Source organism: Artemia sp. Qi Xiang Cuo, chromosome 6 (genome assembly GCF_049724085.1).
Source record: "Artemia sp. Qi Xiang Cuo chromosome 6, ASM4972408v1, whole genome shotgun sequence".
Classification (NCBI taxonomy): Eukaryota; Metazoa; Arthropoda; class Branchiopoda; order Anostraca; family Artemiidae; genus Artemia; species Artemia sp. Qi Xiang Cuo.
Genome location: NC_142799.1, coordinates 8,535,447 through 8,559,843, shown reverse-complemented (window position 1 = coordinate 8,559,843; position 24,397 = coordinate 8,535,447). Strand labels below are relative to the sequence as shown.

At 36.2% G+C, this 24,397-nt stretch overlaps 1 protein-coding gene across 1 annotated transcript in view; it reads left to right on the top strand.

Moving 5' to 3' along the window:
* Mms19 (MMS19 nucleotide excision repair protein) overlaps positions 1–24,397 on the top strand; it is a 137,049-nt gene that overhangs the window by 35,138 nt on the left and 77,514 nt on the right. Inside the window, exons 2-4 of the mRNA XM_089090032.1 lie at positions 10,186–10,430; positions 20,898–21,039; positions 22,926–23,113. Of these exons, the coding sequence (XP_088946158.1) occupies positions 10,186–10,430; positions 20,898–21,039; positions 22,926–23,113 (575 nt within the window). The remainder of the gene's footprint in view (positions 1–10,185; positions 10,431–20,897; positions 21,040–22,925; positions 23,114–24,397) is intronic.

Sequence of the window (24,397 nt, the reverse complement as noted above, 5' to 3'; positions counted from 1 at the left end):
CAAGACCCCCTTTTTCATGGACTAGTCGATTCTTATCAACGAATTTATATCCCGGGATTTTCACATTATAATGTGTCTTATCATTAATAAATGTTTCACAAATCCCCAAAATGTCAATTTGATTTGCTGGCAATAAATTTGTTAGTTCATCAATAGAACTCATGAGTCCTTGTACATTCACAAACCCCATTCGCAATAAATTATCTTCAAGTCTGTTTATTTCATCAGGAGAAACGTACGATGACGGTTTTATTTTAGAAAAGTGTTGTTTTATCTTTGACCGAATACATGAAAAGTTTCAGAAAGTAAAGATAGGTTAAGGGGTTTCCCCTCCAAAGCCACCAGTCTATCGGTCCCCTCCGCACCCGTAAACCTTAAAGTAAACTATTTAATATTCGGTAGATCCCACCCCACGCCAGTAAGCCCGGGTGATAAAGAGCCCGTACTAATGCCGATCCATGAAAACCAATTGTGCTTATCATCCTTGAAGAAGATCCAAATTGAGAAGGTATAAGTAGAACAGAAATAACTGAGGTGGAATTAATCAAAATAAACTTGATCCGAGCTAGCCTAAATAACACATCAAAATAAAAAATCAACATATCTCAAACAAAAAAACGAAACAATTATCAATCTAGAGCGGGATTGATCTAACATCATACACTAGTCGCCTTTAATATTTCTTATGCTTTTGCCCACTGCGACTCAGAATCCGATTTATACTCTAGCCAGAGTTTAGCCCCTTTTTGTTTCACTCGTGTGAGTTGTGCGGATCCATTCTCACGCATTTCCTTACCCTTAGACAGTAACTCGTTTCTAATAGAGTTTAATTTGGGTGGCAAGTCCGTGCAAATCCGGACCCCAGTTCCTTTCAGCTTTGATATTGAACTGAAGATTGATAGAATATCTTTTTCTGTCGACACTGTTACAAAAACTGGAGGGGTGGTCGGCTTACGGCTAGACACATTTGACTTCTGAGGCACTCGGTAGCACTGTGATATTTGGATTTTATCCGTGATTTCCATTTTCGATGTCAGTAACGTAGACACATTCGTGAGAACTGACTGTTGGTTTTTCTCTTTCGGTAATCCAAAGATGATTAAGTTGAGTTTTCGGTCTTTTACTTCGATTTCAAGCAGTTTCGTATCGATTGTATCAAACTTTGACTTTTGCTCCTCAAGCTGGCTTTCTAGACTAGCAATCTTCGCATCACCAGACTTCGATTCATTTTTCAAAGTCTGAACCTCATCCGAAATCGAGGACAGTGTAACAGCAAACTCTTTTTGTTGGTTAATTATGAGATCCAGTTTCTTTCCCAATACCTTCATTCCATCATCAAACGTTTTCTGGCTGACTGACGACATATTTCTCTAGCTATAAAATCCGCTCTCAGGTGAGATTTATGTTTTCATTTAGAATTTCATCAAATACAGACTTACTAGCAAGTATCCAAGCAGTATCCAAGTGACAGAGTCTAAGACCGGTATAACTAGTCAATTAAGTTCACTCGTTGAATGATAGATTGCTATGTCTCTAATTAAAAGATTCTGACGACACAGCTATAACAATTCACTAATACACAGTAGTGGTCAAACTTGTTAGTTACGCAAGCTAAGCTGTTGAGATTTTAAGCATGTGTTTTATCCGACTGAATTGAAACTTATTTAGCTGTTAACTCTATGAATTAATTATACATAATATAACTGCTGCTACTACTACTACTACTACTAACAACTCACCGCAGTACCAAGCCGCCTGAGGCCAACACTGCTACACACGCTCCTCCTCCATCCCAATCTATTCAAAGCCTCCCTTTTTACACCCTCCCAGGAAGTTCCCCTTTCCTTTAAATCTTTCTTTATGACGTCTTCCCACCCCAGACGAGGAAGACCTGCTTTCCGTTTAGCCCTAGACGGTTGGCCGAAAAGACCAATCTTCAGCAATCTCTCATCCGCACAACGTGCCCTAGTCATCTCAAGCTTTCTTTCATTATAGCCCTAGAAAGAGTGATCGAACCACCTTTTTCGTACAGCCTACTGTTTGAAAAAGGGTCAGTCAGCCGGGTTCCCAGAACAATCCGTAGGCAATTTCTTTGGAAAACCTATACCAAAAGTTCATCCGCTTTTTGGAGCGCCCTTGCTTCAGAGCTATGTTTGACCACCGTCATCACCGTAGCTTCTAATATTCTAATCTTGATCTGTAGACTTATCCTCCTATTTTTCCAAACTTTTTTTTAACTCTGAAAAAACACCTTGAGCCTTGGCTATTCTACTTTTAATATCTTCACTGCTCAAACTATCTCTACTAATAATACTACCAAGGTAAATGAAGCTTCCCACCTGATCAATCTTTTCGTTTCACGACGTCACCTTTTCATCTTCACTTATTCCTAGCCTTAGTGACTTAGTCTTTTTAACATTAATTTTTAAACCTATTCTAGCACCCTGAATTCGCAAAACCTCTAAAAATTCATTCCTTTTGCTCAAATTTTCATCAAAGATCCTTAAATCATCAGCATAATCTAAGTCCAGGAGAGTTTTTCCTTCCCATTTGATTCCGTAGTCTCCCATTGCCTGTCCTGTGCTCATTGAGACAAAATCCACCAAAACGATCCATATAAAGGAGGATAGAACACTACCCTCCTTAATTCCTTCATTAAATCACTTTAATGTATTTGTCTGGTATCATAGGCAGCGCAATAGTGCTGCCAAAGTAAATAACGATGTTGGCACAATGTAATATTTTTTTTTTCCATACCCAGGTACTTTGCATCGAACTAGTTGTGGTTGAAACCACGAAAAGGGCTCATTCGATTGGAAATTGAAATGGCTAGTGCCCTTTTTAATATTCAAAAGTGATAGGAAGGTAACTAGGGCCCCCCACGCCCATTATTTCCCCAAACATATCCAATCAAAATTTTTAGATAGCCATTTTGTTCAGCGTAGTTGATTTCCAGATAGGAAATATGTTTTTGAGGAGGACACTCCCCCACAACCCTCAGGGCAAGGGTTTTAAGTTATGCCCTGTGGGCATATAAGTACGATGTTGGCACAATGTATTATTTATTATTTTTTTCCTTTAGAGCAGGGCACTTCGTATCGAAGAAGTTGTCGTAAAAACTTCGAAAAGGGCTCACTCAATTTGAAATTGGAATGGCTTGTGCCCTTTTTAATAGTCGAAAGTGATTGGAAGGCAACTAACACCCATTCCACGCCCACCATTTTTCGAAACACATTTCCCAATCAAAATTTTGAGATAGAACTTTTGTTCAGCGTAGTTGATTTCCAGATAGAAATTATGTTTTTGAAGAGGACACTCCCCCACAGCCTTCAAGGCAAGGGTTGTAAGTTATGCCCTGGGGGCATATAAGGTTTTTATTGAAGGGTTGTCGTAGAAACTTCAAAAAAGGCTCATTCGATTGGAAATTTAAAGGGCTAGTGCCCTTTTTGATAGTCAGAAGTGATTGGAGGGCAACTTATCCCCCTCTCACGCCCACCTTTCCCCCAAACACATCTAATCAAAATTTTGATAGCCATTTTATTCAACGTTTTTTAAGTTCTGGAAATTAGGTCTTTGAGGATGACAACCCCCCAGCAGCCCTCAGGGCAAGGGTTGTAAGTTATGCCCTGGAAGCATATAAGATTTTTATGGAACGCGTGGCTGTAGAAACTTCAAAAAGGACTCATTTGACTTGAAAATGGAATGGCTAGTGCCTTTTTTTACAGTGGAAAGTAATGGAAAGGTAACTAACACCCTTCCACTCCCACCATTTGCCCAAACACATCCTATCAAAATTTTGAGATAGCCATTGTGTTCCACGCAGTTTAAATTTCAGGAAATTATACCTTTGAGCAGGATACCCCCCCCCCCAGTCTTCAGGCCAAGGGTTATAAGTTATGCCCTGTGGGCATATAAGTTTTTATTGAAATCTTTGTCGTAGAAACTTCAAAAAGGGCTCATTCTATTGGAAATTCAAAGGTCTAGTGCCCTTTTTGATAGTCGAAAGTGGTTTGAGGGCAACTAACCCCCCTCTCACGCCTACCTTTTCCCCAAACACATCCAATCACAATTTTTTTAGATAGCCATTTTGTTCAGCGTAGTTGCTTTCCAGATAGAAATAATGTTTTTGAGGAGGGAACTCCCCCACAGCCCTCAGGGCAAGGGTTGTAAGTTATGCCCTGGGGGCATATAAGGTTTTTATAGAACGCGTTGTCGTAGAAACTTCAAAAAGGCTCATTCGATTGGAAATCGGAATGGCTAGTTCCCTTTTTAATAGTCGAAAGTGATTGGAAGGCAACTAACACCCCTGCCACGCCCACCATTTCCCCAAACATATCCAATCAAAATTTTTAGATAGCCATTTTGTTTCTCGCAGTTTAAATTTCAGGAAATGATACCTTTGAGCAGGACACTCCCCCCCCCCCCACAGTCTTCAGGGCAAAGGTTATAAGTTATGCCCTGTGGATATATAAGTTTTTATTGAAATCTTTGTCGTAGAAACTTGAAAAAAAGATTTTTCGATTGGAAATTCAAAGGGGTTGTACCCTTTTTAATAGTCGAAAGTGATTTTAGGGAAAATAACCCCCTCTCACGTTCACCATTTACCCAAACACATCCAATCAAAATTTTTAGATATCTATTTAATTCAACGTAGTTTAAAGTTTTGGAAATTGGGTCTTCAAGGATGACAAACCCTCCCGCACAACCCTCAGGGCAAGGATTCGAAGTTATGCCCTAGGGGCATGTAAGGTTTTTTTAGGAAGCAATGTTGTAAAAACATCAAAAAGGGCTCATTCAATTGGAAATTGAAGGGGCTAGTGCCCTTTTAATAGTCGAAAGTGATTGAAGGGAAACAAACCGCCCTCTTAAACCCACCATTTCCCCAAACGCATCCAATCAAAGATTTGAAATAGCAATTTTCTTCAACTTAGTCAAAAGGTCTGGAAATTATGTCTTTATATATAAATAATATACCTAAATGGAATTATATTATATACCTAAATACTTATAATATAAAATATAATATAAAATATAATATTATATACATATAATATAAAATAATTATATTATATACCGAATTATATTATATATAATTATTTATATTATATACCTAAATGGTTGTAGAAATTTCAAGAAGGGCTCATTTGTTTGGAAATTGAAATTGCCCTTTTTAATACTCGAAAGTGAGTTGAGAGTAATTGACCCCCCTCCCACGCCCACCATTTCCCCAAACACATTGAATCAAATTTAAAGATAGCCATGTTGTTCAATGTTGTTGAAAACTCTTAAAATTGTTTATTTGAGGATAAAAAACCCCCTTGAGCTCTCGGGGCAAAGGTTATAAATTATGCCCTGGGGGCATATAAGGTTTTTATAGTTGGAGTTGTCGTAAAAACCTCAAAAGGGGATCACTCAATTGGGAATCGAGAGGGCTAGTGCCCCTTTTAATAGTCAAAAGTGGTTGGAGGGTAACTAAACACGCGCACCATTCCACTAAACACATCCAAGGAAAATTTTCAGATAGTCATTGTGTTCAAAGAAGCAAAAAGTTTTGGAAATCAGATCTTTGAGGTTGATAACCCCCCCCCCAACCTTTAGAGCAAGGGTCGTAATTTATGCCCCGGGGGCATATAAGGTTTTATTGAAAGAATTTTCGTAGAAACTTCAAAAGGGCTCATTTGATTGGAAATTGAAAGCGCTAGTGCCTTTTTTTATAGTTGAAAGTGATTGGTGAGCGACTAACCATTTTCCCAAACCCATCCAATCAAAATTTTCAGATAACCATTTTGTTTAACGTAGTTGAAAGTTCTGAAAATTATGTATTAGAGGATGTCAACCACCATCACAACCCTTAGGGTAAGGGTTGAAATTTATGCCCTAGAGGTATTTAAGGTATTCATAGGCAGCGTTATGGTATAAACTCAAAAAGGGCTCATTCGATTGGAAATCGAAAGGCCTAGTGCCCTTTTTAATAGTTGAAAGTGATTGGAAGGCTTGAAATTTGTATAGTAAAGATCGATGTGGGTATAATGTATGATTTTTTGTTGTTGTTGTTGTTTAGACCAGGGCACTTCGTATCGAAGGAGTTGTCGTAGGAACTTCGAAAAGGGCTCATTTGGTTGAAAATAGAAGGGCTGATGCCCTTTTTAATAGTCAAAAGTGATTGGGGGGAAACTAGATCCCCTCCCACCCCCACCCTCCCATTTGCCTTTATGTTTAAAAACTAAATGTTGCCTTAAGATTAAATCAAAATGCACTATGTTAATGCTAATTCCCAATAAGGCATCTCAGCAGTATCCTAAGAACGACTTAGGGTATTATGTTCAAACTTTCGGGGCCACTTCTGCTTTTAAAATTTAACCAAGTCAAAATAGCGTAATTGTATCCAGCCTATCATAGGCAGCACGCTAGCGCTGCCTGAGTAAAGAACTGTGTGGGCACAATGTGTGTTTTTTTCTCCATACCCGGGCACTTCGTATCGAAGGAGTTGTCGTAGAAACTTCGAAAAGGGCTCATTCGATTGGAAATTGGAGTGGCTAGTGCCCATTTTAATAGTCGAAAGTGATTGGAGGGTAACTAGCCCCACTCCACCCACGCCCATCATTCCCCCAAACACATCCGATCAAATTTTGAGATAGCCATTTTGGTCAGCGTTGTTGATTTCCAGATAGACAATATGTTTTTGAGGAGGACACTCCCCCACAATCTTCAGGGCAAGGGTTTTCAGTTATGCCCTGAGGATATATGAGAACGATGTTGGCACAATGTAGGCTACTATTTATTATTTTTTCCTTTAGAGCAGGGTACTTCATATGGAAGGGGTCGTCGTAGAAACTTCAAAAAGGGTTCATTCGATTGGAAATTGAGAGATCTAGTGCCCTTTTTAATAGTCGAAAGTGTTGGGAGGGCAACTAGCCCCCCCCCCCCCGACGCCCATCATCCCCCAAACATGCCCAGTCAAAATTTTGAGTCAGGCATTTTGTTCTGTATAGTTGATTTCTGGATAGAAAATATATTTTTTGAGGAGGATACTCCCTCAAAGCCCTGAGGACACAGGTGGTAAGCTATGCCCTTGGGGCACATAAGGTTTTTATAGAAGAAGTTGTCGTAGAAACTTCAGAAAAGGCTCATTCGATTGGAAATTCAAAGGGCTAGCACCCTTTTCAATAGTCGAAAGTGATTGGAGGGAAACGAGCCCCCCCTCCCACGCCCCTCATTCCCCCAAACACATCCAAACAAAATTTTGAGATAGCCATTTTGTTGAGCGTAGTTGATTTCCACATAGAAAATATGTTTTTGAGGAGGATACTCCCCCACAACCCTCAGGGCAGGGGTTTTAAGTTATTCCCCGGGAAAATATAAGGTTTTTTTTAGAAAGTGTTGTCGTAGATACTTCAAAAGGGTCTAATTCGATTGGAAATTGAAAGAGTTAGTGGCCTTCTTCATAGTCTAAAGTGATTGAAGGGCAACTAGCCCCCCTCCCCACGCCCATCATTCCCCCAAACACGTCCAATCAAAATTTTTAGATAGCTATTTTATTCAACGTAGTTGAAAGTTTTGGAAATTAGGTCTTTCAGGATGACAACTCCTCCCCCCATAGCCCTCAGGGCAAGGATTGTAAGTTATTCCCTGAGGGTATATAAAGTTTTTATTGAAAGAGTTGTCGTAGAAACTTCAAAAGGGCTCATTCAATTGGAAATTGAAATTGCTAGTGCCTTTTTTAATAGTTAAAAGTGATTGGATATTGACTAACGCCCCTATCATGCCCACCATTTTCCCAAACACATCGAATTAAAATTTTGAGATATCCATTTTGTTCAACGTAGTTGAAAGTTCTGGAAATTTTGTCCTTTAGGATGATAACCCCCTCAGAGCCCTCAGTGCAAGGGTTGTAAGTTATGCCCTGGAGCATATATAAAGTTTCTATTGAAAGCGTTGTCGTAGAAACTTCAAAAGGCTCATTCAATTGGAAATTATAAGGGCTAGTGCCATTTTTAATAGTTGAAAGTGATTGGAGAGCGACTACCGCGCCTCTCACGCCCTCCATTTCCCCAAACACATTCAATCAAAATTTTGAGATAGCCATTTTGTTTAACGTAGTTGAAAGTTCTGTAAATTGGCTCTTAGAGGATGACAACCACCCTAACAGACCTTAAGGTAAGGGTTTTAGTTTATTCCCTGGGGGCATATAAAGTTTTTAAAGAAAGCGTTGTCGTTTCCAAAAGGGCTCATTCGATTGGAAATTAAAAGGCCTAGTGCCCTATTTGATACTCGAAAGTGATTTGAAGGCTTGACATTTTTATACTAAAGATCGATTTGGGTACAATGTATTGTCTTTTGTTGTTGTTGTTGCTTAGACTAGGTCACTTCGTATCGAAGGAGTTGTCGTGGGAACTTCGAAAAGGGCTCATTCGATTTAAAATAGAAAGGGCTGATGCCCTTTTTAATAGTTGAAAGTGATTGGAGGGCAACTAATCCTCCTTTCACTCCCACCCTCCCACGCTCACCCTCCCATTTGCCCATTATGTTTAAAAACTAAATGTTGCCTTAAGGTAAAATCAAAATGAACTGTGATAATGCCAATTCTCATTAAGGTATTTCAGCAGTGTCCCAAGAACTACTGAGGGTATTATGTTCAAACTTTTGGGGCTACTTCTGCTCTTAAAATTTAGCCATATCAAAATAGCGTAAGTGTATCCAAGCTATCAAAGAAAGTAAACAGATTTTTTTGTGAATGGTATCAAGTTTTCCATTTCAGGTCAACTAGAGGGGGTATGAAACTAAATTAAACAGTACTATTTGTGTCCAGATTTTTAAAAGGGGGTATGCTGTTAAAAATTGCTGAAAATTTTTCTCCAGCATACAAATAGCAGGCCAAACTGCCTTAAAAAAACGTCTGTCTTAAAAAACGTCTTAAAAAACGAAAAGATTTAAAGTACTATTGTCTTTTTCCCTGAGAAGACAATATCAATATAAAACGATCAAAAATTAATTAAAAAAACTGTTTCTACAGAATATGCTTTCCAAAGAAAAGTAAAGAACTCCATTAAACAAAAAATGAGCAAAAGTAAAATCAAATAATCTACCAAGCGTGAAACTACCACAAATCAGCATCTATAAATAAATGAAACCCAAAACGAACAGAAATTAGAATAAATAACCGAGTCAAACTCAAAACGAGCAGAAATTAACATATGTTGGGCGCAAAACCCCGATGCCTTCCCAAGGCCAGAACAAAATTTGCACATTACTTAAAAAATATAAATGTTTTTACTTTTATAACTTTAATAAATCAAATAATATTATCATTTTGATTACTAAATATCAGTATATGTATATTAAACTGGCAATGCACATTCATTTTTGAATGTGCAATGCCTTCCCAAGGCCAGAAGATAATTTGCACTTTACTGAAAAAAATACAAATATAATGTGCATTTTCAGTTTAATATACATATACTGATATTTAATGCAGTTGCCCTCCCGCTTGTTCTCCATCCTGTACTTCTTTATCAGAATTTAAAATCTGTGATTTGCCTTCAATTTGCGTTTGCTATTTTAAATATTGTAATTTTTACTTGGTTTTCCAATTTGTTTTTGTAACACTGAATTATTTTTTAGATTTAAAATTAAAAGCCGTTGGAATTAGCTAGGATTAAGAGGGTTAATTTTATCATAAATCTGAAAATTTTCTCTTATGTTTTTTTCTCTCTTTATGTTGTTGTGTTTTTCTTATGCAATTTATTCAGTTATGTTATTAAGCCTATTTTACATCAATGTTTTGTTTCGTTTGTTGAAGTATTTCGTTTTCCTTTTACAATTTCATTTAAGTATTTTATATACTCCTCGATTTCGGGGAAATAAAAAAATTTAGTTAACCAAATACTCTTACTAGTTAGCTTTGTTTTTACCTAATTATCTTGATATTTGTAGTAGTATTTTTCAATAGCATTATATTTTAATAGCATAACTTATGACAATTTCATGTTCATGGTGGTAAACAGTATCATTTTGTAGTATTTAGTAACATTTTAAATATAAGATTTAAATTTGTCTTGTATTAGTAATATAGTTTTTCTAGTAGGTCTCTTAATCTAATTTGCTTTGAAAGACAAAAAAAGAAGAAAAAGTGAAACAAAACACATCAGTGGCGGAGGTTAAATTATTCACAAATATCCTTTTTAGATGTAGCTGATGGACAAACATCACTGTTAAAATGCGTGGAAGACCTTGGGTTGAAACTGAACTCTTTCTCAAAAGAAGAAAGATCTGAGGCCATATCTGAACTGGTAGAAGCTTTGAAGACTAAGACCCAAAGAAGAGAGTCCTTAACCAATGATGAGCTGCTGGTTATGTCGGAATTCTTCTTGGCAAAGTTGAAAGACCATCACACTCTCATCCCACCTACCCTTGATGGAATCCTTCTATTGGTATTTTGATTTCTGCCCTTTAAAAAATCCTAGGTCAAAGTTCATTTTAATCAACCTTTGATAAAGAATCAAAGAGTCTTGAAGGTAAAGAGCTAGAAAATAGTATCGTTTAACCAATGATTAGTTGCAGATCTTGTCAGAATTCTTCTTGACAAAGCTGAAAGACCACAACCTTTCATCCCCCCTTCTGTTGACTTAACCCCTATATTGGTATTTTCATTAGTTTCTGCCCTTTAATAAAATATTCAGTCAAAGTTCACTTTTACTACCCTATGATAGAGGACCAGAAAGCAGATTCATTAACCAATGGTGAGTTGTCGTTAGAAATATTCTCAGCAAAGTTAAAATACTGTCAATCTCTCATACGCCTGGATTAGATAGTATCCATAGAGTGGTATTTTTATCAGCTTCTTAATCTGTAAATAGATAAAGAATCACTAAGTTTGGGAGATAAAGAGGCAAAAAGACGAATTGTTGTCAGAAGAACTGTTAATTGTCTGCATAACGATTTTTTTCATACCTGTTGTCTGACATGCTTTTTTGGCTAGTTTGGTACATAATTCATTTACAAATTAAAGTAGCTTGCCAACAAACTGAAAGCTGCAAGAGCCCTGATGGAGCCACACGCAGAGGGATACAATGGGTACAGGAGGGGGGAATTTACCAGGAGAAGAGAAAGGAGAAATCGTATGGAAAATGCTGGTTTACAAGTTGTATCCCCTTAAGTCTCGTTTTTACTTGGAATTTTATGTGCATGCTGGTCGTCAAAAGGGCAAACCAGCAATATCTCAGGAATTGCTGTGGGCATTAAGTTGAAACTCAGTTTATTTTGAACCGTATGTGGAGGGCAAAGGGCCCCGATTATCCTATTTATGCCCCCCCCCCAGCACTGATTAAAATGATGAAATAGCCACTTCGTTAAAAAAAAATAGTCAATAGGTGTAATAACTATGTATCTGGGGATGTCATGCCCCACAAAGCCCCGAGGAAAGGGTTGTAAGTTCTGCCCTTTACCCATTGTCCACATACAGGATTTATCATTTGAAAAGGGGCTGGGAATGTTTGATCATGAAGGAAATGTTAGGGGTATCGAAGTGAAACTTTGGGGAATGTTAGAGGGGGATGTTAAACCAAATCAAAAGACACCATGTGTATCCAGGTTATCAAAAGGATCTATCAGCCATATCTTAGGATTGGCTGAGGGTATCAACTTGACACATTCAAGTCCACTATTGCTAGTACTGCTTTGATTGCAACTGTCTGGTAAAGAAAGAACCCCTGGGAATCAGGCAGCAGAGTACCTTAAAATGACATCATACTCCAGAGAAGGAACTCAAAGAAAAGATATGTATTTAATTTTATCTTCTGCAAAGATACGTGTGCTGCATCATCTTGTATATAAAGATGCTGCTTTCGTCAAAAACTGCATTCTATTTTGATGTCATGTTTTTAATACTTGCAGAAAAAAACTAGATATAGCAATTTCTTTTCAAGTGAGCCCTTAACCATCTCTCTACGATGTTTCAGCACTCCACTAGCGGTGACTAAAAAAATACAAAAAACAGAAAAATAAAAAATGGCACGTCGCAGCTTCCCATGCGAAAAAGTGATTTTCCTTCAAAGAAACTAACTATTTTCACTCTCTGAAAATTACTTGAGCAACATGTTGCTCAAAAAAGGGACTGTAATATAGTTCAATAAAAAAAAGGCATATACCATTGCACATGCCCTCTGAATTACATAAATTACACATTAGCATAGATGTTGTGTTATTCATTAGTTTTAACTCATATGGTTGCAAATCAACATTTTCATTTGAATTAAGAAACTCTTGACGTAATTTCTATTCCTCCTTCCTTTTCATCCTTCTCAGAGACATATCTTTTATAGGATTTATATTCTCCTAGGAGGTGTTCAATAATTTCAGCGTTAATTTTACTTACTTTTTTTTTAGCAGTGCTAGAATAACACGCCCCTTTATTCCATTGTAATCTTGGTTTTTCTTCTAACCACAAATGTCAGTATGTAATATTTCGTTTGTGATTCAATGTAACTCTCGCTGTCGTTTGTTCCATGCCTTCGCTGTAGCTGTTTGGAGTTTCTTCATCTGGCATATTTTTGCCTGCATCATATATACCAAAAACGATACAGTCACCACTGGTAAAAAAATTTATATAAGTTGCTCTTTATTGTTGCGTGTCTTCTAACATACGTGTCTTCTAACCCAGATCTCCCTGTACTTCATTTTCGTTCATCATTACCTTAGATATTTTTTCCATGCCTTTTGCTTTAGCTATTCGGATTCATTCATCATCTTGTATAATTCCAGATGACTTCATAGATGCCAAAAAACGTCTTCACCTGCTTTTGCTTTGATTACTTTGTTATATAACTCAGTTGCACCAATGCACGTTCAAATTTGCATACCCTCTGAAATATCTAAATTATGGGCTAGCATAATTATTGTGTTATTTTGTAGTTTTAAGTCACAGGGTTGCAAATCAGTAATTCCAACTTGGATTAAGAAATTCTGGCCTGAATCAATTATTCCTTCCTGTTTATCCTTCTCAGAAGCATAGCTTTTATAGGATCTATATTATCCTTGGAGGCGATCGACAGTCTCAGCATTAATATCACTTACTTCTTGTTGAATAACTCTAAAATAACAATTCCTTTATTTCATTGTAATTTTGATTTTTCTTCTAACCGCAGGTTTCGAACTGAAACATTTTCGTTTGCGATTCAGTGTGACTCTCGCTTTCGGTTGTTCCATGCCTTTTGCTTTACTTGTTCGGAGTCATTAATTGTGGGGCCATAATATATTCAAGCGGCCCAATAGGTGATTAACATGGGATTTCAAGTGGCCAGTACCCCCGGAATACAAGCGGCCCCGGTTTCAACCGGTCCTGGTTTCTAGCGGTCCTGCCCAGGTGTTTCAAGTGACGCAATATTGTTTCAGTATGATTAATCGGAGCGTGGTTGGGATACTTAACAAGTAGCAATAATAGGGAATTAGCATAGGGAGTCTATAAGTGGAGTTCTAGTCCCTCGCACCTGTTTCTACAGGTCGGCTGGCAGGCTTCTGACAACATCCCTAGGAAATTAATATAGGATTTCGACAACAGCCCTCCGCCGGATTCCTATGAGAGTCCTCTGATGTCACAACATCCCTGGCAAGATTCCTACAACATGCCCTCGCAAGATTCCGACAACAGCCCTCTGACGTCACGACAGACCTGGCAAGATTCCGACAACATGCCCTGGCAAGATTCCCGGGATTCCAGGTGTTCCAATATTTTTTATATATTAGTAATTGGAGTATGGTCGCTATAATACACAAGTAGTAATCATAAGGGCTACTAGCCCATTTGTTTCAATATAGAGAACACAACTAGCAACACACCCTTACCTTTTAAACGGTCAGATAGGGATATTAGCATGGGATTTTAAAATGTCAGAGAGGGAGTCTATAAATGGAGCTACTAGTCCCTCAAGCTGTCGCACCTTTGCAATGCGGAACCTGTTTCCAGGTGTCGTATGCTTGACGCAATCTTATTTCAGATGGCGAGATTCCCGCAACTTGTCCCTGTTTCCAGGTGTTCTATTAAAGGAAACACAGCTGGCGTGATTTCCACGACACACCCCCGTGCACTCCAATGACGTCACTCGACTTACCCCCGTTTTAAACGGACAAGTGTATTATAGATGACCCAATTTTATGTTACCTTGCGTCAGGGTCCAAGGAGAATCCTGGATTGTAACCGAGCACGGCGCACACGTGGTTGCTGCGTAATGACGGCGCTCATCTTACACAATGGCAATGCATACATTACTGCCACATAATAAGTTTTTTTACATTTTATTTTTCGCCCGAAACTTTCAACGCATTTTTTTAATATTTTTTCTTTGACCTCGTTAGAACTTGAAAGGTCAATTTCCTTCCAATGGGACAGCGCTCCAACCATTAGCACTAACAAGCCATTCCCCGTAATCCGCCCTACTCAGAACTTTTTAAACTTAACATATTCCCTTGACGTCACACGAAACATCTCTTTTCGTTCCATAAAAGAAATGGCAGAATTTCGAACTTGTGCTGGTCTTCCCCTTCCTGGTCAGATGTAACCTCGATGATGTAAAGCGTGCAGAGGGATCACTTATTTTCAGAGAAAATTGCTCAATTGTATTTTTAGCGATAAAGACGGAAGGAATGCTTAAATTGTGTAAACATTTTGGTCGATCGAAACAATACATTTAAAGGATTACGCTTATTGTTATAAAAGTTTTATTAATTCAAGCAAATTTCCAAACAATATTAAAACACAGAAATTTATATTTACAATGGAGGTATTTCCGAGAGCCCATACTGGAAATACAGTGTTTTTGAGGCAAGACTATGAATCTTTCAAGCCATCATGACAATATACGACTGCCCCCCTCCCAACCTCTTAGCAATCATTTTCAGAGGACGGACTCATATCAGAGCTAAATCTAGGGCTAAATTCTTTGAGTGCATGTTATATTATTTTTTGTCCCCCATTCCCACCACGGAAAAAATTCTTTTAACACCACATTTGGAGAAAGTCCTAGCATGCAATTCCAGAGGAGGGGGGGGGAGTGCTATCAGAGGTAAAGTTTTTACGTTCTATTGACGTATTTCCGAGAGCCTTTAACGAAATACAGCGTTTTGTTAGGCATGACTACGCGAATGGAAAAAACAAAACTTGAAAAGGCTAATAAAAGGATGAAATATAAACACAAACATGCATAAATTAAAAAAAGATAGGAGGGGGAGGGTCCTAGGAAGCAATTCAATCAGGACCCAATCAAACAATTCAACCAGAGCCCAGGTGAGTAATTCCAACGAAGGCCCCTAACCTAACCATCGGAGGACCCCAGAGAGCAATTCCAACGAGACCCCTAGCAAGCTATTTCACCGACAAGTTGTTTCAAGACGTTTCAAGCATTTCAAAGGACTACAAGACATACGATTTAATTACATATTTTATCGATTTTTTTTCTTGATATTACTTTTTCACAGTTTCAAGCCAATGACACATTTTAGAAATGAACGTGCCTGATACGGCATTGTCACCTCTGAAAATCGAGGCATAAAATGAATATAGATTTTTAAATAGATTAACTATCTCAGAATTTTCACGCAATAGCCTTTTGAGCTTTTTTTTATAGCTAAAGTTATCGTTTTGTGCCACAAATCGCTTGTAAACACCGCTTTACTGAGGGGCATACTTTTTGGATTGAAATAAATGTATATGTTAACCCTTATTTTATAGGACTACCTGCACCTTTAGAAACGAATTTGCAATCGTACGGTATTACTGCCTCTGAAACTCGAGGCATAAAATGGGTATAGATTTTCGACTAGATTAGCCATCTTGGAATTTTCATGCAATAACTTTTGACCCTTCTTTTGAGTAGAATTGCCGTTTTTACATATGATTTTTATTATTCTTTGATGATTGTTTTTTCGTGGAACTTAATTTTTCATGATATTTTTTCTTTGTAGAACTTATTACATGTTGTTGTTTTTTTTCGTCGTGAAACATGATACTTGTTGTTTTTTGTTCGAAAGGAAGTAGACCGAATTTAAGCAAATTTAAATAGAATTTTAGCCAAAAAGTAAGCAAAAAGTCTTGATATCTTTGGTTTGATCTGGAATTCCATGGTTTGGTCTGGATTTCTAGGGATACCCCTGATTTTTATGAATTCGTATGAATTTCTAAGCATTGCTTACGATTTCTATGAATTCCTTCTGAGTATTCTTGCATTTATTATGATTTGTAGGGGATTTTTCTGAATTTCTACGGACCAGTTATGTTTTCTATGGTATTGTCATGATGTCTCTCGATTGGTCTGGATTCTTTGGATAGGTCTTGTTTTTTTACAAATTTGTGAGGATTTTCATACAACACTTATGATTTCTATTAATTCCACCAGATTTCTATGTATTGGATATGATTTTTATGAATTCGTAAGGATTTCTATGTATTAGTCAGGATTATTTAGAGATTGGGCTTAATTTTTAAAGTTTGCTATCGATTTCTACAGTTTACTCCTGTTTTTTATGGTTTGGTCTGGATTTCTAGGATAGGTCCCGATATCTACAGTTCACTCTCGATTTCTAAGCATTGGTTACGATCTTTATGAATTGTTCCTGAATTTCTTGCATTGATTATGATTTCTAGGGGATTTTTCTAGATTTCTACGGACTGGTTACGTGTTTTACAGTTTTGTCTTGATATCCCTGGTTTTGTCTAGATTCTTTTGCGTTTGATCCTGATTTTGTTTTACAAATTTGTGAGGATTTCCATACAACACTTGTGATTTCTATTAATTCTTCCAGATTTCTATGTATTGTCTACAATCTTTATGAATTAGTAAGGATTACTATGTATTAGTCAGAATATCCTAGAGATTAGCCTTATTTTTTTAAGTTTGCTATTGAATGATACAGATTGGTCTGGATTTCTAGGATAGACTCTTATTTCTACAGCTTGCTCTTGACTTTTTTGAAATGGTCTGGATTTGTTTGTTTTGGTAATGATTTTTAAAGGTTGACCATGATTTCTACATTTTGCGATTAATTTCTACGATGGTCTTGATTTCTAGGGTTGGCCCTGTTTTCTATAGTTTGCTCTTGATTTTTATGAATTTGTCAGGATTTCTTTGTTTTGGTAATGATTTTAAAATGTTGACCATGATTTCTACATTTTGCCATTAATTTCTACGATGGTCTTGATTTCTAGGGTTGCCCCTGATTTCTATAGATTGGTCTTGATTTGTATGAATTCGTCAGGGTTTCATTGTTTTGGTAATGATTTTTTTATAGGTTGACCATGATTTCTACATTTTGATCATGATTTCATTGGCATGGTCTTGATTTCTATGGTTTGGTCCGTTCTAGGTTTGAAATATCTGGTATTTTTGTGAATTCCTGTCACTGTTTGTGAAACACTGTCTATTATAATGATTTTATCCCTATTTGAACTTTTATTTATTGACTCTGTCGTGTTGATAAGCACCTTATGATTTTTCTTGGAACGCACTGCCTTTCTTGGCTTTAATGTTTCATGGCGATAAGGCATAATCGGAGGTAAAAAGAAGACTAAAACTTATATTCTATACATGAGTCGCCTTTGTCTGTTCTGGAATTGTAAGAACGTCAGGGATTATGATTTTTTTTTCCTGGAACACCAGCCTTTCTTTGGTTTAATATTTCTTGACAATAAAGCATAATCATGGTTTGCAGAGGTAAAGGAAGACTAAAAATCATATTCTTTAAACGAGCTGTTTTCTGTTAGAAGTAGGAAGTTTTTCTTAACACTAACAAATTTTCTCTTCAAAGTAACTAATATTTCTCTTAGTGGTGACAAACTTTGTTTTAATATTACTAAATTTATCTTGGGAGTAGCAGGTTACTCTTAATTGTAACATTTTTTTTCTAATAGCAGCAAGTTTTCCGTCAAATATAACAAATTTCTCAATTTTAACATTTTTTTGTCTATGATAACAAGTTTTCCGTTAGAAGTAGCAAGTTTTTCTTAACACTAACAAATTTTCTCTTCGAGGTAACAACTTTTTCCTTAATACTCACAAAAATTTACTTAATACTAACAAATATTTCTTAGAAGTAACAGGGTTTTTCTTAATAGTAACCATTTTTTTTTTCTAATAGCAGCAAGTTTTCCGTCAAAGATAACAAATTTCTCTAAGAAGTAACAATTTTTTTTTATATTTTTTCGATATTAAGGAAAAAGTTGTTACTTCGAAGAGAAAGTTTGTTAATGTTAAAAAAAAACTTGCTGCTTCTCTTGTTACTTGTGGTCGTGTAGTTTTTCTCCCAGTTGTTGACGGATTCTGCAAAGAATTCCCACAGGGATATGGGACTCTGTAAACTCCACCCCAGGGATCACTGTTATCTTTTCTAGGTTTTATCAAATAAACAGTAATTATATTCTATCTTTATAACGAGGAATAATTGTGCATTTATTCATTTATTTATTTTTACTCGAAAATGGCTCCATATTTTTTCGGAAAATTAGTATCCTGGGATATTTTGGATCTATATAGGTCAAAAGTTTGAGAAAATTTGTTAAATCGTTAATTTTTGAAAAAAATATTTATGTAAGTGACGTCGTATTTATGAACACATCGAAAAGCATACATACGTCATATTTACCTCAGTAGTGTTGTTGTACTGTTGTAGGGTTGTCTAGAATCTGGTGGTGTGATTTTCATTAACATTATATGAATTTTAGGGGGTCTCTGCTTTTTTTTTAAATCAGGCAAATTCCTCTCAGGCTCGTAACCTTTGATGGGCGTAACTAACTTAATAAAAATTTTATATTTAAAATCAGCGTAAAAATCCGATTCGGTTGATACTTCTATTAAGATAAGATAAGATAAGGGTTTATTCCAAAAAACAACACAACACAAAAAAAAACAAATGACCTTCCATAAGCTAACGCTTGTTAGGAAGTATTAACCCTCTTAAAATTAACACTTATAATAACATACTAAAAAAAAGAGAAAAAGAAGAAAGAAAGAAAGAGAAAAAAAGAAGAAAAAATGAAAATCTTACACTCACTCGGCTCCTGGTCGCAATAACCAAAAATCAATACTTCACATACTCCAAAACTCCAAAACTTCCCGCCGCCATCCCATAAATAATAAATAAACAAAACAAAAAAAAATAAAAAAATAAAAATATATAGGAAAAACGGGAAAAACGGGTTCCGGGCTAACCTGAGAGTGACTCAGCTATACCACCCTTTAAACAAATTCATACCTACGGAGACAAAGGGTTTTAAGGGCCCGACGGAATTCACATATTGGTATCAAAATTCCGTTTCTTAAAGTTTCGGTTACTATTTAGCCGGGTCGCTCCTTACTTACAGTTCGTTACCACGAACTGTTTCACAAACGATCTAAATCCGAACTTGCCAGCTATGACAAGGTCAAAAAAGTGAATGTGAAGATGACAAACGGGTCTATGGCCAGTAAATGAAAACGAAGAGAAACAACAAATCAAACCATTATTTTGCCCGTATACAACAAGGCGTCTTCAGCGCAGATAAAGAAAAAAAAACTATAAACTAAAACTAAAAATTATACATAAAACTAAAATAGACTAACATAAAATATATAATATACACTTGCTTACATATACAATTGGCAGCTACCTTCACGGAACCACAAAAGTAACTCAACTTTTAGTTACTTTTGTGGTTTCATGAAAGTAGCTGCCAATTGTAAATGTAAGCAATTGAATATTATATATTTTATGTCAGTTTATTTTAGTTTTATGTGCATTTTTTAGTTTTAGTTTCTAGTTTTTTTTTCTCTACGCTGAAGACGCATTGTTGTATACGGGCGAAATAATGGTTTGATTTTTTTTCTCTTTGTTGTCATTTATTGGCCATTGACCCATTTGTCATCTTCATATTTATTTCTTTGTTTTTGGTTTATCTATTTGCATTTAAAATTTCAATGTAAGCGTTTTGAAATGCAATTGGTAAATGAAATAACTGCAATTAACAACTGGATAGTTTTTTGCACTCTAAAATGCTTTTAGTTAATTACGAATTAAACTTTAACGTAAAGACTCTGAGGATGAGGGGACATCAGCCTGGCCGTCCGGCCAGGACGGCCAGGCCCCCTCATCGGAGGATGAATTATGTTCATTTTAGGCTTAACGTTGTTCTTAATTATGCTTGAAAGAACACTTGTTTCTTTTTTTTATTTCAATAGGTAAGCTAAACCTGTATTCACAGTTAACATAAGAAGAAATGTATGAATTTGGGGGTTTCATACCATGTCATTTAAAACCTTATTATCATTCATTTTAATGATGTATTTTTTTTTCTTGTAAATTTGATTGAATATTTGTTGCTTGTCTATTTTTTTCAACAACTTCTTATGCATTTGCACACATATTTTCATTAACTGATTCAGAAATAAACGAAACCAAAGAATATGGGAACATTTTAAGATTGGAGAAACAACATTGTCAAAAGCAAAAATTACCAGCGTCATCTAGTATTTGGTGTTTTCTTTTTTTTCCAAAAGTGCTGCATACTTGTCTTTTTAGTTTCTTCAAAGTTCCAGGGTGGGAAAAAAGGAGAATTCTTTCCCAGTAAGACTACCAGCTTAAAGTGAGGCTGCTTAACCTGCCTGTATTTTCCCAAGCTGGCCCATTTTGTGTAGACTGGATTTTGACTTTAAATAATTATTGAAAGTAATGCTAATGAATTGTCACTTGCAGAGACATTTCATCCTAGATTTGTAATATTGAATGTCCATCTTTCTTCTATCCACTTTTCAAATGTCCAAGTCCCCAGACCATACACTGTAAATGGCGTTAGTCTCTGTCTTCCCATGTTAAGTCGCTTAACATCAAATTCTGTGCACGTTTCCCATTCTCTTTTTACTAAGATATCAATGTTTCAGAGCACATTGGAATTGCCATCGCCTGGCTCCACAAATCTTGTTCGTACATTGTTTACAGAGATATCTTGCCAGTCCCAACAGCAGACAGATAGACAAAAGTTTTTCACTATACTGAGAAATTTGTTAAGGAGAGATGTTGAAGGTAAGTGGAAAGGATACCAAAGTTATTTTGTCTATTAATTAACTATAATATACGGACATGATATTTACTTACACTGAACACCTTTATGGGCCATGGTTAATACCAAAATACACCAACATAAAAAATATAAACTAAGACACAACCTTAAATCCAAATTTATTTGTAAATAAGTTACAGAAAATGGTCCCTATGTGTTATACGAGTACCTGTACCAAAGAAAATTTTCAACTTCTTAATCCCCTAAAACTTCTGTCACTTAAAAAACGTTCACCTATTCCTTCGTAGTAGGCCTATACCACTTCTGAAAAATTCCCTCCCTCAGATCATTTATTTCCCTACAAAACCCCAAAAAATGAATTAAGTCATCCTCTCCGTATCCATAGACTGGGCAACAGTAAGGACCTATTTTTGACTTTTATTGCTTAGCTATGCATACCGGTTTAAGGTTTTTTTTTCTGCTTCCTTATTGTTGTTCTTGAAAGCAAAACTAGCATTGTTTTGTGCATTTGATTTGGTTGGGGGTGAAACCGAGGTGTAACTGCGACTGAATTATGGTGAGTGAAATAGTTCACAGAAATAATAACAGTTAGGTGATACAGGGTCAAAAAAGGGTTAAAATATAGCTAACCAAACATGATATATAGTCTAATCGCCAAAATGTCAGAAGTACTCAAAGTAGAAATTCAGCATAATGGTTGAAATATGTCTTTTTGGTCAATATTTTGAATCTCCTCTCCTTCTTTAAGGGCCTAGTTATTATAGTTCAAGTATCTTTATTCACAACAAGCCTCGAATCTCATTTATTGACAAATATTTTTTTTTTCTACTTTACTTATACTTTTTCACCTCGTTTTGTCAATTTTACCAACTTACTCTGTGAGAGGAGATTGAGTGTTGTAAATGCAAGTTAGTGTGTTTTACTGTGTGTTTTTACGCCCTATATTCAGACGCGGATGATCTCACAAATTTTAGAAGCTCCCCTTTATTTTATCTATAATTTTTTTACTAGGGACTTATTTGTTTTACCGTTTTTATTTTCCTTCTTTGACAATAGCTCGTATTTAAAATGTTCCATTCAAGGCCTTATTGTAAAATCATTCGTTTTTAATTGTGTACTCATCTGTATAACTAATTTACCCAAAACGCAAGCCTGAAAGGGGCTTATGGGCATTGGACCCCTCCCCCCATGGCTGTTGTGTACGGACCAAAGTCCAGGCCTAGATTTATTAAATGGTTTTGCTTCATTTTCCAGGTTTATAATCTCACTTCTAGAGCTTCTTCTCAACTTTTTAGGGCCATCATGATAGAAAGGTTAAGATGGCTGTATCACGTATTATGGACGAAGGATGACTGATTGCCAAAGACTGAAGTTTTGGTTATCCGTCTGGGGCCAAAGAAAACGGTAGTCATCCCTGAATGGGTTGGAAAGAGGTTTTAAAATAATTTAAAGGAGATTGGAATTTTGTGGGAGAGGTTAAAGAGTGATTCTTAAATAGATTGGGACGGTGCAGCTGTGCAGTTATGTTGACCTTAGACGGCCTAGTACTGCTGTGAATTGCTAGTAGTAATAGTATTTGTTTTTAACATCATTGTATCTGTTTCTTTTGCTTCATTCTGACTTCTTAAAAAGCCTATGAAGGTAAAAAATTAGATTCTCGATTTAATGTAGGTGCATGATTTAATATCCATGGCTCTGGTCTGTATATAATGTAAACTTAAATAATTTGTATGTCCTATGTAGACTTTATGGTGTCTATGCTTGTTATTTTGTTTTCGTTTTATATTTTCTTCGTTTATCTTTTTTATTTGTGCTACTAATTTCGTATTTATGTTTGTGTTTTGTTGTTTAATCAACTCCTCCGAAATAATTGTTTGTTTTTTTTCAGAGCTGAAAATTCTTGGTTTTGACTTTTTAACTGGCTTCATACAATCAGTTGAGGGGGAAAAAGATCCTCGCAATTTAATTATCATTTTTAATTTGATTCCTGTTATCACGACTTACTTTCCACTTGGTCCGCTGGCAGAAGATCTATTTGAAGTTTTAGCTTGTTACTTTCCGATTGAATTCACTCCCGTAAGCTTTTTTTCTTCTTCTCTCTTTTTTAGTTTTGGCTGCGTTAAGGTTCTTTATTATAATACCAATTGATTATAGACTTTTGTAAATTTTTCTGTTGGCGGGATGCAGAGCTCATATACTTGCTATTTATTCGGTATCAAACCGCATTCCATTTAGCTTCTCTTTGGTTGTTTCAACAGGAATAAACTTGTCTATAACATTGACAATGCTATACTTTATATTTGTTTGGTATCAAATCGTTTTCTATTTAGCTTCGGTTTGGTTTTTACAACAGGAATAAACTTGTCTATAACATTGACAATGCTATACTTGATATTTATCCAGTATTAAACCGTTTTCTTTTTAGCTTCTCTTTGGTTGTTACAGCAGTAATAAACCGTTTTCTATTTAGCTTTTCTTTGGTTGTTACAGCAGGAATAAACCGTTTTCTCTTTAGCTTCTCTTTGGTTGTTACAGCAGGAATAAACATGTCTATAACATTGACAATGCTATACTTGAGGACGTAAAGGATCTTATCCTGCTTACGGGCCTGGTTTCATAGCAAATTAAAGACGCAGATACATTGTTGACTTATTCTTTGTTTTCAGCTCAACCTTACATTTATTCATTTTTGAGATTTTTACTTTAAACAGGATGTAAGTAATAGGATAGTATATTTAAAACTCAAAAGCTTCGCAGGCTAGGTTTTACAAAAAATGGCATAGACACTAACAGCGGAATATAATTTACAATACACGTGTCTTACCTTCTTTCCTGGTAGTATGAGAGTAACAGATTCTGCTGTGCTGACTGTGCTACGCGTAAAGGAGCTAAGGACCCCACCCTCTGCTAGTACATGAATGAATGAATCAGTTTACTGAATTAACTAATAGATACGATTTAGTATTGCAACAAAATAATACACCTCCAACGGAAAACTGGGCTTGTAGTTGTTGGGTTTAACGAACATAAGAGTAAGATCATCAGGCATTTGTGATTCAATATGTTTAAGTTCGACGCTTTAACTGATTTTAGTAACTGGTTCTCACATTCTTAACGAAGAACAGAGAAAAATAAATTACTTTTTTTTGCTGTATTCACAGTGTTTACATTCTTATAAGTTTCGTGGCTGAAGTATTCATTTAAAAAAAACTTTTTGGATGCTGATCAGTAATCTGCGTTGCGCATGTACCGATCCTCTGATTTGCTCCCTTCGGTCGGATGTGCAATACGTGTTTGGGTGTAATCATCCGACGCTTCCCGTTTTTCCCCCTAATTTTCTTCGGTTACCCATTTAGAGCT